Raw genomic sequence first — 15,441 nt, forward strand, 5'->3', positions numbered from 1 at the left:
CCTAGTTGCATTGTTTTATTTTTTTAAATCGTACCGAAGGATTTAACGTTTAACTGCTTTCCGCAACGCAACGGAAATATGTTTCTGCGTAGTTTTTGCGTCGAAGAAAGGACTGGTTTCGTCCTTATGCGAGGGTCGAGAGAACAAAGGGGACGGACTCCTGGCATGAAGCCCTACCAAAGGGTCGACGCTGAAAAACCGTTACACGGCTCGCCTTCTCAGCGCTCCCCCTCCCCAACATTCAGTCGCATATGCTGGAATGCAATCGACTTGAAATATTTCCTAACTTCCACGAATTCTCCTCGGTTTTCGTACTTTTCCAGAGAAAACATGATTAAAAACCTATTAAAGAATGCAGGGAAATAAGTATAAATAAGAAAAGCAGGGATGAGAATTGTATAGTTCACCATGATTTCGATGAACGTTCGATCGATTTTCTGTGCCGTTGTCGTTTTAGCGTTGAGCCGCCATGCTTTTTGTAAGCCTGCTTCGTACCAAGTGAACAGCGAATTCGACGTGAATAATAGAAATAATTTAACAGCTAGTAATTTCGCTTCTTTTGGATATTATGCGATGAAGAAAGGTATGCAGAAAAGAAATGTTACTATTAAAAAATCACAAGACTAAATGGTAAATTAAATATCAAATGAAACTCAAGATTTTGTGAATAATTTTGTTGGAAAATAATAAATAAACAGATGACACGGAAAGAATCGCTGGTGGACAGTCCGCGAACCTTGGCCAGTTCCCTTTCATGGCTGTGGTGCATCGATTGATGGGGCAAGGAATGGTTTCACAGTGCGGCGGTACTATCATCTCTTCTAGATGGGTACTAACAGCAGGTCACTGTGTGCAACCTACACCTCATACATATTTCGTGGTTCTCGGTATCATCGATAAGTCCATCATACAATACGACTTCGTGTTACAACCTGCTGTAGCGATGATAACAACACAGGGATATCTTCATTCTGATTACGAACCAACATTTAACGACATCGGTCTCCTTTACATGCCTCAGGATATTCCATTTGGAGGTAAGATTTAAGTCAGATTAATGGATAGGTGGATAAAATAAATTTGGAAGAGGTAGAAATGTATATAAAAAATAATTAAAAGAAATATTTAATAAAGAATATTTCAAAGAAAAGTGTTTAATAAACGATATTTTTTCCTTTGAATTTTCAGACACAATTCAGCCTATTCGGCTCGCTGGATACAACGGTGTAATGGAAAGTTTTGAAGGTGAAGATGCTATCGCAGTTGGATGGGGCAAAGACGGACCCACTGGAACAGGAACGTCGAACCTTAAATATACAAGTTTATCGATCATGTCGAATCAACAATGCTCTCAGTACTGGGCAGTAACGTCGAATCACGTGTGCACGACAGTTCAATATGGACATAACACTTGCCAGGTAAAATAATTTTACCTTTTCCGTGAAACGTGGAAATTTATGATTTTTTTATTGAATGTCGCAGGGTGACAGCGGAGGACCTCTGATCGTGTACAAAAATGGAGTCCCCCTACAAGTCGGAGTCGTTAGCTACGGAGACGCGAATTGCCCCAGCGGCAAACCTGACGTGTTCACAAGAGTCACCAAATATGTCAAATGGATTCAAAAACTGACTAGCTCGAAACTTTGAAATTTTTTGTAATATTTGATTAATATTTGATTACTTGCTTGTGTATAATATGTAAAAATTCTGCAAATAAAAATGGTTTGATTTTTTGTACTTATAAAATGTACGTAGTTTCCCTTCGTTGTTTAATAATACCGGTCGTAACTGATTTATATACATAGCTCTGGCGTGAATGTATTAAACAGAATTCAATACATCGTTTATTAAAGGAAAACGTTTGATGAAAATTGTGTGGCCCGTAAACCGGGCCGTTGAATAATACTAACTATAGAAAAAATAGGTCGTGCGATTCAAAACAGAACCCTTAATCTGTTATTCATTCTTTATTTTGTTGTACGTTTCGAACAATTTCTTCTACTAGCTTTGCAAATGATTGTTTGGGAATTAATAATTTCGTACTTTTTTGATAATGACGTATTTCTCGAATAGACTTGTTTTTCGCTTGAGGTTTAACTTTTCTCTTTAAGCTGTCATACTGATTAATGCGTGCCATTTTTTCGTTACACAACGGAATATTACACCGCCGTGCTACGCGTTTGAATAGTGCCAGATGTTCGAAGGTACTCGTATATATGCCCTCGGTCAGCTGCGTTGTGAAATCGGATAGGCTAGTAGCAGTGGGGTTAGGTTGAGAAGAGTGGTGGGGATACGGAGTCTCTAGGGTATAAGTAGCCCTGGAAACGAACCCGTAGCCTCAAAAGTGTTTCTTTCCTCCTGGAGTTTGGTACACGTAAAATTTACTCGTAAAATTTCAAGATGACTGGTCGTGGAAAGGGTGGAAAGGGTTTGGGAAAAGGAGGAGCAAAGCGTCATAGAAAAGTACTTCGTGATAACATCCAGGGAATCACGAAGCCAGCTATCCGTCGATTGGCTCGTCGTGGTGGTGTCAAACGAATATCTGGCTTGATTTACGAAGAAACTCGTGGTGTTTTGAAAGTTTTTCTGGAAAACGTCATTCGTGACGCAGTCACATACACCGAGCACGCTAAACGAAAGACCGTAACAGCTATGGATGTAGTATATGCTCTGAAGAGGCAAGGACGCACGCTCTACGGTTTTGGAGGTTAAGGTGGAAGATCATTGTCCTCGACTTGCGATTGTCGATAATCGTCAAACAAAACGGCCCTTTTCAGGGCCACAAATTTTTCAAAACTTGCGAACACATTCATTCAGCTTAATTTTCAGTATTATGTTTCATAATCCTTATTCTTTAGAGGTTAATTAATAATATACGTGCTCATACCTTATCCTGGTATGATCTTACAATAAAAATCAGTCCAATTTTTAAACATGGTATAACTTCATTCAATTATATTAGTGATATTTCATAACTATTTTTATAGTAACAGTAATAAAAAAAAAATAGATTTTATTGTGCTTTCATTATCAACTTTCTTACATAGAGTGGAAGACTTCTAGAGACTGCGTTTTTATGTTAGTGAAATAAATTTGATATGTTGACTACGTAAATAGATAAATTGAATAAATGCAATTATTACTTTCTAAGGAAAGGCCAAAGATTTCTATATATTTCCGTCCAAAGTTCGAGTATTGACTCCAATGTACGAGAAAAGTGACACCGATAGGTCTGGCAACACAACGTTGCCACATTTCAGCGTCTGTTTGCTACGTTCTTTTCGTTGCTAATTCTTATGGAATACAATGTTGCCACGTATAATTCTGTCAATAACTAATAACTAAAACTTCGTCTTTAAATTTTTTAACTAACCTAACCATTTAATTTCCTCGTACCATATGTCCAATATAAGCACACTAATATTCTAACACTTGCACACGTTAGACTCCAAATGTGTTTTCTTTGTCTAAGTGAATAAGCAATATTACTTGAACTATACAATTTAATTTTACAATCGAACAAGAATTTCATTGAAACGTAATATACATTCGAACGTTTCAATTTTTCATATAGCTAGTATTCGGAGCGAACCTTGAAGTTAAAAAATAGAATTAATTTATGTTTATGAACTATCAGATTCCTTCGATTCAAATTATTTGGTGGCCCTAAAAAGGGCCGGTTCTGGTGTTAAAAGAAATTAAGCTTTCTTTTCGGTCTTTTTCGGTAAAAGAACAGCTTGAATGTTTGGCAGGACGCCACCTTGTGCTATTGTTACTCCAGACAGTAATTTGTTCAATTCTTCGTCGTTACGTATGGCTAATTGCAAATGACGTGGTATAATTCTCGTCTTCTTGTTGTCACGTGCAGCATTGCCAGCCAACTCCAAAACTTCAGCAGCCAGATACTCCATTACAGCTGCCAGGTAAACCGGAGCACCGGCACCGACACGTTCAGCATAATTTCCTTTTCGTAAAAGACGGTGAATACGACCAACAGGAAACTGTAATCCTGCCCTGTTGGAACGGGACTTTGACTTTCCCTTAACTTTGCCGCCTTTTCCACGTCCAGACATACTGATAGTTGGAGTAAGAGTACTTCGAAAGGAACAACGTTCCTTGACGAACTTTCGTTGGATATTAATTTTTCGTTCCTCGGGCTCGGTATATATGCTCCCAGATGGCAAGTCGAGCGCACCAATCAGAACGCACGATCGACCATTAACGCAGCGTCGTGCTATGATTGGTGCACTATAGCTGCTTGTTATTGTGCACTCCTCGGCTACCGCGACACTTAACGAATAGGCTTTGATATACCACTCTTTCTTCGACATCTTACTGAACAGTTGTGCATCGCCTGTTAGGGCTTCATAGATACGATTTATGACAGGACTGTAACAAATAGTTACTTTTCTGTTCCAAGTTCTCTTTTATTTTTTGCATGTGTCGAAGTTCATCTTACCGAGGGAAGGTAACATTGTTTTGTTGCATTTTCAGAAATTTTTGCTTTTCTGCGCTAAATAGCTTAAGGTCATGCTACAAACCACGAGTTTTCGAAGCATACATCTTTTAGTAACGGTCCGCTGACCAAACAGTCAACCCGGTGGAAATGCTGCACGGTTGCCAAATTTCGTCCATCCGCACCGTTACCGCCTCACACCCTTTCAAGTAAAGGTGCGCTAAGGGCGCATAACAGGGAATTGGCGGCACTATTAGACATGCTGATTGGTAATTGAAATTGCTGACCATCAGCTAAGAGGTATCAGACGTTAAATATTTTAGCAGATTGGAAAGACATCCGCGAGAGAGCAGACGTGCATTCAAGATATAGTTTTCATTAGTCGAAATAGGAGTATATTGCTCACCTTCTGTACGAAACTTAATATTAGGCAGTGCTTTACTAGGTCAAAAATGTATCACACCGATTAATTCACACATCGTAAAATTATTATACTCCAATCTATCAATTTTATTTTTTTTTATGCCGTCTGCTTTTCGAATACCGAACACTCGTGTCAGTGACCCCTATTTCACTAAAAATTGTAACTGAATTCGATAAATTTGTATATAGATTGAGCAAGGCACTCGATTTTCCAACAATGTACTCCAAATCAACAGAAAGTTTGGCATCTCAAAAGTGTTACTGTTATTTAACTTTAAACGACTTAGCAGAATTTTAGGTTGCAATAGAAAAAGTTTACAGAGAGAAAAGTAAGTTCAATGATCTTAATGTTTGAAACACTGGCAATTTGTATTAAATTCACGGCTCGTTCGCGCGCTTGGAACCCGATATCTAACACTATACATATATCGCGTGCTTCTGCGCAGTATCGACCGCCTCGTTCTTTCTCGCGCGTCCATCCTCACCTTTATCTTATCTCAAGGCTTATGGACTGACAATAGTGTTGGAGACTCGTTTTTTTAAAACACATTTAGGGCTCAAGTTTTAACGAAAACCAAATGCCACTTGACAGACACATGGTTATCCTAACCTTTGAAACTAAACAATGTCTCCACCACTACCGTCAACACTTTTGTCTATCAAATTGAAAACCCCTTGCCCGTGTTTTCAAGAGGGCAATAGTTTTTCTGATCTTCGGTCAGTGCATTTTGTATTCGTAGCAGAAAACCGAAAATAAAATCAATACGTAAAATTGAAGCAAAGTTTTACAATTTCTTTGGAAATCTAACAATAAGGTAAACTAAAAAAGAATTCACTCTATTTTTAGTAAAGCCATGCGCGTCATAAAAATATCCTAAAACGTCCGAACCATTGTGTGTATTTTCTCCCACCTGGGCAATTGACCAAACATGTCGTCAGTAAAAGAACTATAGCTGTATACAATTATACCGAATACATCATTATTATCATCGTTGTACTAACTTTGTACTTTAAAACATGATTGGTCCCTTGTCCTTTTTACATTTCTCAATTTTTAAACGTTCATATTATAAGTGTTAAACTAACTTCAAAAATATGCAGAAATTGAAAATAAGAATTACATAAATTAATTTAAATAAAATTAAAGATTATAGATTTCAAGTTCAAAACTGTAAACACAAATACGTCAGAGTGATAATTTCGTATTAGAACTATTATAGGTTATGTTTTTGTTCGTGCGTTATGAGGGCAAAGGAGGATTGTACGGTATATATTTTGTCTAAAGGAATTCATTTAGGTTAGGTTCTTTATTATGTACAAAAGATTGTAGAAAACTGATTAAATTGTCTAAAAATTGTTCCTTGTCAAATACGATTTTGTGGCCCTGAAAAGGGCCATTTGTTGTTTAGGGCTGGAATTCTAAAATTTGTGCTTTAGAATTATTTCTTTGACGCTGGCTTAGCTGTTTTTGCTGCCGCAGCCTTTTTGGGTTTTGGAGTTTTAGTTTTGGCTGCAGGTGCTTTAGCTGTTTTCTTGCTTTTTGACATGACCTTCGTCTCAGCTGCAGGTTTAGCTTTCTCCGCCTTCTTGGGTTTCTCGGCGGTTTTGGCGGGAGACTTCTTTACAGCCGCCGATTTCTTAGTAACCTCTGCCTTTTTTGCCGGAATTGGCTTCTTCGGCGATGCAGCTTTTCGTGTTGGCGACGTTTTCTTCTCTACAGATTTCTTGACTTTCTTAGGCTTTGATACTTTCACAACCGGGGTCTTCTTCGACTCCAAGTTCTTTATGATTGACAGCTTGAACGAACCAGAGGCACCTTTGCCTCTCGTCTGTACAACAGCGCCAGACGTAACGGCTCCTTTCAAGTACCTCTTGATGAAGGGTGCTAATTTCTCACCATCAACCTTGTATGTCGTTGCGATATACTTCTTGATCGCTTGAAGTGACGATCCCTTGCGATCCTTTAATTCCTTGATGGCAGAATTCACCATTTCAGATGTAGGCGGATGCGAAGCCTTCGACCGCTGTGATTTCGCAGTCGACTTCGCCTTCGACGTCTTCTTTGCTGGACTCGAATTACTACTCTCTGTAGTCTCTACAGCGGTGTTTCCAGCGTTTGCCTTGTCCTCCATTTTCGTTGATTAACGAATGAAAATCCCGTGTCTTAGTTAATGTAAAACAGAAGAATTCTTTTTCAAATTTTCAGACGATATTAAACACTACTTGTACTGCAGGTACGGACGCATAATCCGCCAATATAGCTTTAGCTCCTATACCCTACGTTATGCCTTGGGAGCGCGGACCATGGAGAGGCTCCTACTGAATATGTTGAGCTTTGAGTTTCTCTAAAAACGGTGAAGCGGTAAACGATCGGTTGAATTAAAGTATGATTTCTCGAAATTGAGGGTAGACCAAGAAATGAGAAATGCACGGATAAATTGCCACGTGTATGTAGTCTTATTCAGTTGCTTTTGCCGCCCGATAAAAGCCATTGGGTTTTGTGCACGGCATGATTTTCCAACGAGTGTCTTTTCACCGCGGCAGGATAGCTTGCGGAAAAATAGCAAAAATCGTTGAATTTTTGCATACTCTGCTTGCAATTTCCATTGTAAACGATGCTAATGGACCCGTCGCTGCAAACTATTACATATTTTCCGTGAAAATTCGACTCGTATCGGTGAAATTACGAGTTTAAAATAGGCACTACCGGAATACATGATTCTCTAGAGAATGAACGATAAAGCCAGTCTTGATATTTTATAACTCAATGATCTATGATGCAAAATTGATAGAATTTTAAGCGAATCGTACATTAACCACATAGAATATAAATAAAAAAATTGAAATGTAGGAAAAATGAATCGATATGAAGCCAATTGAACGCGTTCGTTTAGGATATGACGTACGAAAGTCATAACCTTATCGTCCAATAACGAAACAAAATATTTAATGCCAATCGTGGGATATTAGGTATGATTTTAACTTGCTTCTTCGAAGCAAGGTATATTCTTACGAAAACATTGTGTTCGACGGAATAAAAAAGTCATGGAAAGAAAGAATATCGTGAAGCAAGAAACAATATGTATATCGATGTTGTACGATTGTAGGTAGCATGTATTTGTTGTTGAACTATTTCTGTTTTCACAACATTGTATTAACCAGTACGAATCTTTTTAGCAATTAACCAGAATATTCCAGTTTTTAAGAAATCATTGTTGCTAATGTACATATAAAAATATATATCATGTGATACAGACATAAAGAATGCATCATAAGATGGCAACTGAACGTCTTCCTTCGTACATAAAAAAATTATGACGCGTTTTCTTTTAACAAAACATTCAATTTTATTGATAGGAACTGTAATGCATGTGAATTTTATCGTTACCATAATAAACTTACGGTAACCGATATGTGAATAAAACTATTGTTTTAGCATAGAATATAAAAAATTATCGAGAACGATCAAATGATATGAGAGTGATGGTTAACAGTCTAAAGTAGACATCTTGTTTTATGTGTACATCGTTTGCTATATAACTGAAAAGATGCATTGTGACTTTGTTGTAACAATAAAATGGTCCAATTAGTTAATTTTCAATCGATTATTATAATTGATAGGTCGATATTTGGCATTTCTTTCGTTATTTCTTTTTCTATGCTTGGTGATACCGATATTTTGTAAAAAGTCTACACGTATTAAAAGCAACAGAAAGAAACAACTCTTTTTGTCGCATAATTAATGAAGGACTATTCACATGTATGTGAACGTTATAATTTACGTATCTAAATAATTTTTTTTACGAAACCATAAAAGTATGATACTTTTGGAGATAGGGTGCGCTGGCTGTTTATGGAGTACAAAGAATTTTAGTACTTTGTCCAAATGGATAAAGTTCAGGGGTGTTTTCCACTGAAGGTAATGCCCTATTTGTTAATTGTTCAAAATATTGCAAAGAGGGCTTTTATTTAAAAATAGTAACAGTAACATTCGAGAAGTTATTTATACTTAGTTTGTATATAATTTTTCGAAATATTTGTAAAATGAATTGTAGTTTATATGAAATTATACTTTATAGCAAAATTTAAACGATTTAACGGAACAATTTTTTGCAGTAAAAAGGCTTCAAATTTTGAAGATTAACTGCGCATTAAATTAAACAATGTTAAAAATAAAATAATAAAATTACAAAGAAATTTAACATTAGTTTTTCCAATTAAACATAATTGAAATCCAATTAATTTCCTAAATTTTGACTTTGAGGTTATGTCTGCTGATTAAGTCCTGTTTTAAACAATTTTTCAATTTTTAACAATTTACATAACAATCAGTTCGTTATGAAATGTAAACATAAATTGACAATTTATGTGTTTACTTGTACACTTACTATTTGATAGTGGTTTTTTTATAAAAAAAAGGATATATGCAAATGATCAATTGTCTTTTTAACCCTTTACACGTTCTAATTCGAAGATGCATTTAGGTGAATAAGGATTAACAGGGTATTAATCAGAAGCGTAAGGATTCCTTTATGCGAGCGCGCGAAAGTTTATGAGAACGGTGCGGTAATAGTAGTGACAAAACGTTTTGCAGCGGCCGGTTTCTTTGGGTGGGGAAAATCAATAGGAAAAGCGAGTTTAAATCACAAGTATGGGTCATTAACGTTTAGTGGATGAATCGTGCGCTGATATTTTTGAATACTGCGCTGCATGTGGAAATGTGTCCTTGTTTGGAAAATCTTTACAATGACCTTCTTGAAATGTGATGCCCCTTGACGTACACGGAAACTTGACGGAAAATAGTGTGCAACACGGTTAACTCTAACAGCTGTGTTCATTAAGAAGAAAATGTTTAAGAACTGTGTGATTGATGCTTCTTGACATCTAATTTCGAAGACGAAACATCGAGTGGCATTTAATAATGTTGATACTTCGAGAAATTTTGTTGATTTGTTTCACATTATGTATCTTATCACGAATTAGTTATGTTAGAGGCACGCATATTTCGGGTACCTTCAATACGAAAGAGTTCTTTCGTTTTCTGATTAAGTTTGGTTTTCAAAAGACTGATCGTCATCGACAGAAAGATTCGTATGGATATATTTTCGGCAATGTAACGTCGAGAAGCAATTTTTCTGCGCCAATTACATTGGCAGTCTTACATCGAGGTCATTTTTTAGAATATTACGGTAATCGTACACTAGAAGACAAGAACACTGCTTGTACTCTTATGTTCAATACTTTGAATCAAAGTTCTTATGATGTGCATTGTAACGAAGAAGGTCAAGATTTCTTGAGGTATGTTGTTTTTTCAAACTATACCATTATTCAAAATGGTGTTAAAAATTTATGTTACTCAATATTTCTCTCTGTAAAGGAGAGTACCTTGTCCAAAAGGTAAATTATGCCCAGATGAAGATTCCATATGGAATATTGTGAAAGGATATCAATTCACATATGTCATACAAGATTTTTGGCAGCCACGTTTTTGGTACATGAGTTTAGTGGCTTGCTACAGAAACACAACCACTTGTCAGTGGGAATACTATAGTAAACATGATGAATTAGAGTATGATATTTGGCTAGTAAATGGCAATCCAAATACTAGTGGCCTATATAGTCTTACGTACCAATTTTCATATGATAGACAAAATACTATAGAACTGTACTTGCTGTTTTTTATGTGTTATATTATACTTGTGCCACTACAGTTATATGCAGTAAGGTTACAAAAACATCCTGTAACAAGATTATTCACTGCTAGCTTACTATTAGAGTTTATAGCAGTATGTTTAATTTTAATACATGTAATGAAGTTTGCTCTTGATGGAGTTGGCTATGAACAATTAGAAGTTGCTGGAGATATTTTTGATATTCTATCAAGAGTAAGTCTTAATAAATGATTTCATTTCTGTGTTCTGTAAATTATTAATGTATTTTAATTACTTAATAATCATTTTATATGGTTCAGACATCGTTCATGTTGCTTCTTCTCCTACTTGCCAAAGGATGGGCTGTAACAAGAATGGAATTGACATGGAAGCCATTGGTTTTTGCTATATGGCTCTGTTATGGAGTAGTTCATATTCTATTATATGTGTGGAATATGGTATGTACTTTATTTATATTTACTAATGTAGAAATTTAATTGTAATTAAATGCAAAAGTAATATTTTTAGACCGAAGTTGATATTATTGAAGACATTGATGAATACCAAACATGGCCAGGCTGGTTTATACTTTTGTTTCGCAGTGCAATAATGATTTGGTTCTTATGTGAACTTCGAAACACTATGACATATGAACATAATACACAAAAGTTAAATTTTCTGCTTCATTTTGGTGCATCTTCGTTAGTTTGGTTCATTTATTTACCTATTATAGCACTTATAGCTCTTCAAGTAAGCGCATTATGGAGGTTTAAACTCTTGCTGGGTAAGTATATAATAAAATTTTAAACATATTTTTTTATAATCATGCATCTATTATGTTTGTAGGTATTACATACTCTGCTGATTGTTTTGCATATTGTGTAATGGCACATTTACTTTGGCCAACACGGAGTGAACAATACTTTTTACTTGCACAAGGAGCAGATAATGGTGATGAACTTGATGAATTTAATGAAGCACCACATGTGCTTAATAATTATGTAGAACCTCCGGAACTTACTAAAATAATTACTTAATGTCAAGACACAAAAAACAAAAGGTTACACATGTGAGAAGTCAAACTAATAGTTTGATTCATACTGTTTGCCAAATGATACAATTTTAAAGGGTCGATAATACTCTGTTACATGCTACTTGAGACTGACATATTCTGCACACTGTGTAATTAGAGACATATTAATTATCAAATTAAATATGTGATAGGGAGTCAATAATTGACACAAAGAAAAATAAAATGGGTGAGTATGATATGAGTATCTTTGAATAGTTTTTGATTTAGGAAAAGCATAAATATATGATTGGGTTGTAGCAGTTTGTAGATATAAAGAGATATTGTTATCTAATGTATAACTTTTATGCCAATGTACATAATAATGATAATTAGCTGTCAGGTATTTAATATTTAAGGGATTACTGTGTTATATATAGTAATACTCGTGTACACATAGTCTTTACTCATATTTTCTACTATCTATTTACAGTACTATTAAACACAATCCTATCACTGTAATGTAATCTTTCAATTTTACTTTACTCATGTCATACTCCTGAACCATACGAATTCAACATCTATAACTAATTTAATACTTAACACTTTTTCCATTAATTACATGTAAAAAATTCAATAAGGTAATCATACAATTGTATCTATGAAACTTTTTAATCTTGTACTATTGTATGCATTTTTCATGATATCCCTGATTCTGCATTTTGTATTTATGTACATTTACTCTCTATGAGAACTATTTTAATGCACATTTACGACACAATACGACTTTCTTCATATTAATTTTAATGAGATATGTTTGTATAGAAACATGTATAATTGTAACGTGTATAAACGAAATTGTGTATCAATATATTATACACATAATTCTTATAAAAAATAGTCAGTATGTATTCACAATTTTTTTAGTATTATATTGCAGTAGGTGCTGTGTTAAAATTTGAACAACCAATGAAATTATCATAAATATATCTTTTATATGTATTTTAATAACAAATATCATTATCTTAAACTTTTTTTAGTCTATATGGAAAAACTTTATTTTTTAATATTCATTTGTGCTCTCACAGAAGATTCCTATAACTTTTCTGCTCAATCTTGTAACAAATCAAGTATTAAAGTAATAAAATATTTACTTAGTATATTAATAAACTGTGTACATGTATATTACAAGTTTGGTACAGTATTTCTAATATATTGTTAAGGACAGAAAACATAACATATTATAAGAAAAAAGTTTAACATCTTTAGATATACTAATAAAAAATTTGCCTTTAGAAGAATGTAAACAAAATGATTCTGAACGAATTGTTTAATTGTACAGCAAGGTCTTCTTCTTTTATAAGGAGAATCAATATGTATGATATTCATAGAATATCTACAAATTTATATGCTATTTTTAAACTACTGCTGAAAGTTTATAAATTAATATATGTGATTCAAATTGGAAAACATCTTTCAGTAGTATTGGTAATTTCAAAAAGAAGAAACAAATGTATATATTGTGCTGACATAAGCTTACATGCAGGATTGTATGCTACTGTATCATATAGAAAAAGAATAATAACTAAGGGTGTTCCAATCTAAAATATACTGAATGAATGTTTTTTAACACATAGAATTTTAAAGAATACATTTTGTTCATATCATATTGTACGAAGATAGGTAGAATGAAACAAAGCTTTAACTAATAAAATATTAAATAAGACACTGTCAGAGATATAATCCAATAATAGATTTATTTAGATACTACCATCTAATTATTCCTGTATACAAACAACAAAAATAACTTTGTTTATTTAACAAACTATTGTTAATTTTCACAATAGTTTCAATTGACATGTAAGGTCATCTATCTGTTTTTGTGGACCTGGCCCAATACCAAGTGTAGATATTGTGCCAGGTTGTAACTGAGTTTTGCCTGCATCTTTTATTATAGAAATAATTAGACCAGATTTCCGAGCTCTATGAGCTAATGACATTAATTCTTCTTCACTAGATACTTTTAATGCAATTTTAGGTTGACCTTGTAACAACCAAACTTTAAACATTTGTTGATATTTCACATTGGCTGACACTTGACGATAACATTCTACTGCTGCATGTGCACATTGAGCAGCAGTTTTTCCCTTTCCCATGGATATATCTGATCTCACAATCAACACCATTTTATAATGTCCATCTTTTGAATATTTTAAAGGATTAATAAATATGCGTTTTATATAATTCAATACTGACATATTTATTAATTTAACTATGATTCCTCTCTGTTTTTTTTATATTTATCCATACACACTCTAAATCTTTTTACTTGTTCTTGACACATCCTCCAATCTTGAGTTTCTGCTATACACTCCTAAAAATACAGTAAACAAACTCATCAACTTTGGCACTTTACATGTTTTGTAGTTATATCCGAAAAATTAATACTTGAACTTGATAATGAAGTTCCATACAACCAGTCTTTTTTAACATTTCTTCAACAGGATCTTCAACATCTTGTTGCTGTGTAGATTTAGGAATCATCTTACACTTAGGGTTATATATATGTAACGTTAAACAAAGTTTAACATTTAATAAAGATATTTGTTAGTTTAGAGGTTATTTTCCACATGTTACGATATACGATGTATAGATCGAATACATAGTACATGCATACAATACATTTGTGGTAGATATCGAAACTAATCAATGTCTATCTTCAAGGCGTTGGATGCTGAATGCATCACTTGATCAGTTTGAATTAAAATAAAATACTTTCAAACTTACGTTATGTATATGCCATAAATAAAAGATAAATGTATTCTTTAACATAAATATTTCATACTATAAAATAAGTCTAAGGAAAAAATATGTCAATTGTGACTTGTTAAGTGTGAAGTTCAACTATATTCGTTATGAGTTATTGTCCCTTTTAAATATTAATTTTTACAAAACTATCGAATTCGTATTTTAAATAACAATACAGTTTAAGAATAAATTAAAATAATTAAGTGAAAAAAGTGATTAAACTAGAAAAACGAATGAGATAATCGAGCGTGAAAAATCACGTAAGGCGCTAGCTTCGACATATGGCTGCTGGTGCTTGAGTTCTCCAGCAGACGACAATAAGCCATGGCGTAGTAGAGTGGAAAACATGACAAGTACGATGTTTCACTGTGTGTGCCGCCACTATAACGTACTTTGATATTTATCCCATATTGTCTGCTGGTCAGACACGCTTCAGCTTGGAAAAAGTGCCGATGATCGTGTACTTAAATTCTGACCATATCTGCGTCCATACTGGGGCGTTAAGTGTTCATCTGCCGGCCGTCAAGTGCAACATTTTTGTAAGTATTTATCATATTTTTCTCATTGCGGTGACTTAAACGAATTTTCTTTTCTCTAACACATGACAGTCGGTCGAGAGAAACTGTCCAATAAAGATATTTCACTTATAATTCGTGTTTTCTTTTCATTGTTGTAATTCGTAAGGTGATATAACAATCCCATAATTCCATAGCACGTGGGTGACGCACGTTGAATACGAATATCATACATGAAAAAGCGATGCTACATTTCGTTAATTTATTTCTATACATTTTACGAAGAGGTCATCTGGAAAAAGTACGTTTTACAGGCTAAATACATAACAAGAAAAATACAATAGCAATATTTGTAGAAGATTACATTGTTACAAACTACTTGAAAAATGGAACTATAAAGTTTAAACCTTTTTGCAAAGTAGATTACATTAAATTATCTACGACTTTTTACATTCTACATAACAGTATGTGCAAATTGCTTCAATGTATGTACATTGCTTTATATAAAATTGAATTACGTCACATATTAAAAAGTGACTTAGCGTCATATTCAGTTAACGCGTTGGGGGACGAACATGA

At 34.2% G+C, this 15,441-nt stretch overlaps 7 protein-coding genes across 7 annotated transcripts; 3 read left to right on the forward strand and 4 right to left on the reverse strand.

Annotated features, from left to right (window-relative positions):
- Positions 1-408: 408 nt before the first annotated feature.
- LOC108579852 (chymotrypsin-2-like) lies at positions 409-1,647 on the forward strand. Its single transcript, XM_017943473.1, has 4 exons — positions 409-583; positions 699-1,037; positions 1,189-1,418; positions 1,483-1,647. Exons 1-4 carry the CDS (start codon positions 409-411, stop codon positions 1,645-1,647), a joined length of 909 nt encoding a protein of 302 aa, XP_017798962.1.
- A 753-nt stretch (positions 1,648-2,400) lies between these two features.
- On the forward strand, positions 2,401-2,718 carry LOC108580152 (histone H4). The gene has a single exon (XM_017943818.1). The coding sequence runs from the start codon at positions 2,401-2,403 to the stop codon at positions 2,710-2,712; it is 312 nt and encodes a 103-aa protein (XP_017799307.1). The 3' UTR covers positions 2,713-2,718.
- Positions 2,719-3,698: 980 nt separating this feature from the next.
- Positions 3,699-4,073, reverse strand: LOC108580151 (histone H2A). Its single transcript, XM_017943817.1, has one exon. It carries the CDS (start codon positions 4,071-4,073, stop codon positions 3,699-3,701), a length of 375 nt encoding a protein of 124 aa, XP_017799306.1.
- A 2,043-nt stretch (positions 4,074-6,116) lies between these two features.
- LOC108580005 (late histone H1-like) lies at positions 6,117-7,122 on the reverse strand. Its single transcript, XM_017943656.1, has one exon. The coding sequence runs from the start codon at positions 7,009-7,011 to the stop codon at positions 6,319-6,321; it is 693 nt and encodes a 230-aa protein (XP_017799145.1). The 5' UTR covers positions 7,012-7,122; the 3' UTR covers positions 6,117-6,318.
- Positions 7,123-9,800: 2,678 nt separating this feature from the next.
- LOC108580102 (integral membrane protein GPR180) lies at positions 9,801-11,739 on the forward strand. Its single transcript, XM_017943766.1, has 5 exons — positions 9,801-10,177; positions 10,257-10,764; positions 10,851-10,988; positions 11,059-11,314; positions 11,377-11,739. Exons 1-5 carry the CDS (start codon positions 9,801-9,803, stop codon positions 11,565-11,567), a joined length of 1,470 nt encoding a protein of 489 aa, XP_017799255.1. The 3' UTR covers positions 11,568-11,739.
- Positions 11,740-13,377: 1,638 nt separating this feature from the next.
- LOC108579921 (peptidyl-tRNA hydrolase 2, mitochondrial) lies at positions 13,378-13,871 on the reverse strand. Its single transcript, XM_017943541.1, has one exon. The coding sequence runs from the start codon at positions 13,795-13,797 to the stop codon at positions 13,378-13,380; it is 420 nt and encodes a 139-aa protein (XP_017799030.1). The 5' UTR covers positions 13,798-13,871.
- Positions 13,812-14,142, reverse strand: LOC108579922 (cytochrome c oxidase assembly factor 4 homolog, mitochondrial). Its single transcript, XM_017943542.1, has 2 exons — positions 13,988-14,142; positions 13,812-13,913 (listed from the first exon to the last, which is right to left on the reverse strand). Exons 1-2 carry the CDS (start codon positions 14,081-14,083, stop codon positions 13,812-13,814), a joined length of 198 nt encoding a protein of 65 aa, XP_017799031.1. The 5' UTR covers positions 14,084-14,142.
- Positions 14,143-15,441: the final 1,299 nt, after the last annotated feature.

The sequence above is a fragment of the Habropoda laboriosa genome, unplaced genomic scaffold, assembly GCF_001263275.1.
Source record: "Habropoda laboriosa isolate 0110345459 unplaced genomic scaffold, ASM126327v1 scaffold2, whole genome shotgun sequence".
Lineage (NCBI taxonomy): Eukaryota > Metazoa > Arthropoda > Insecta > Hymenoptera > Apidae > Habropoda > Habropoda laboriosa.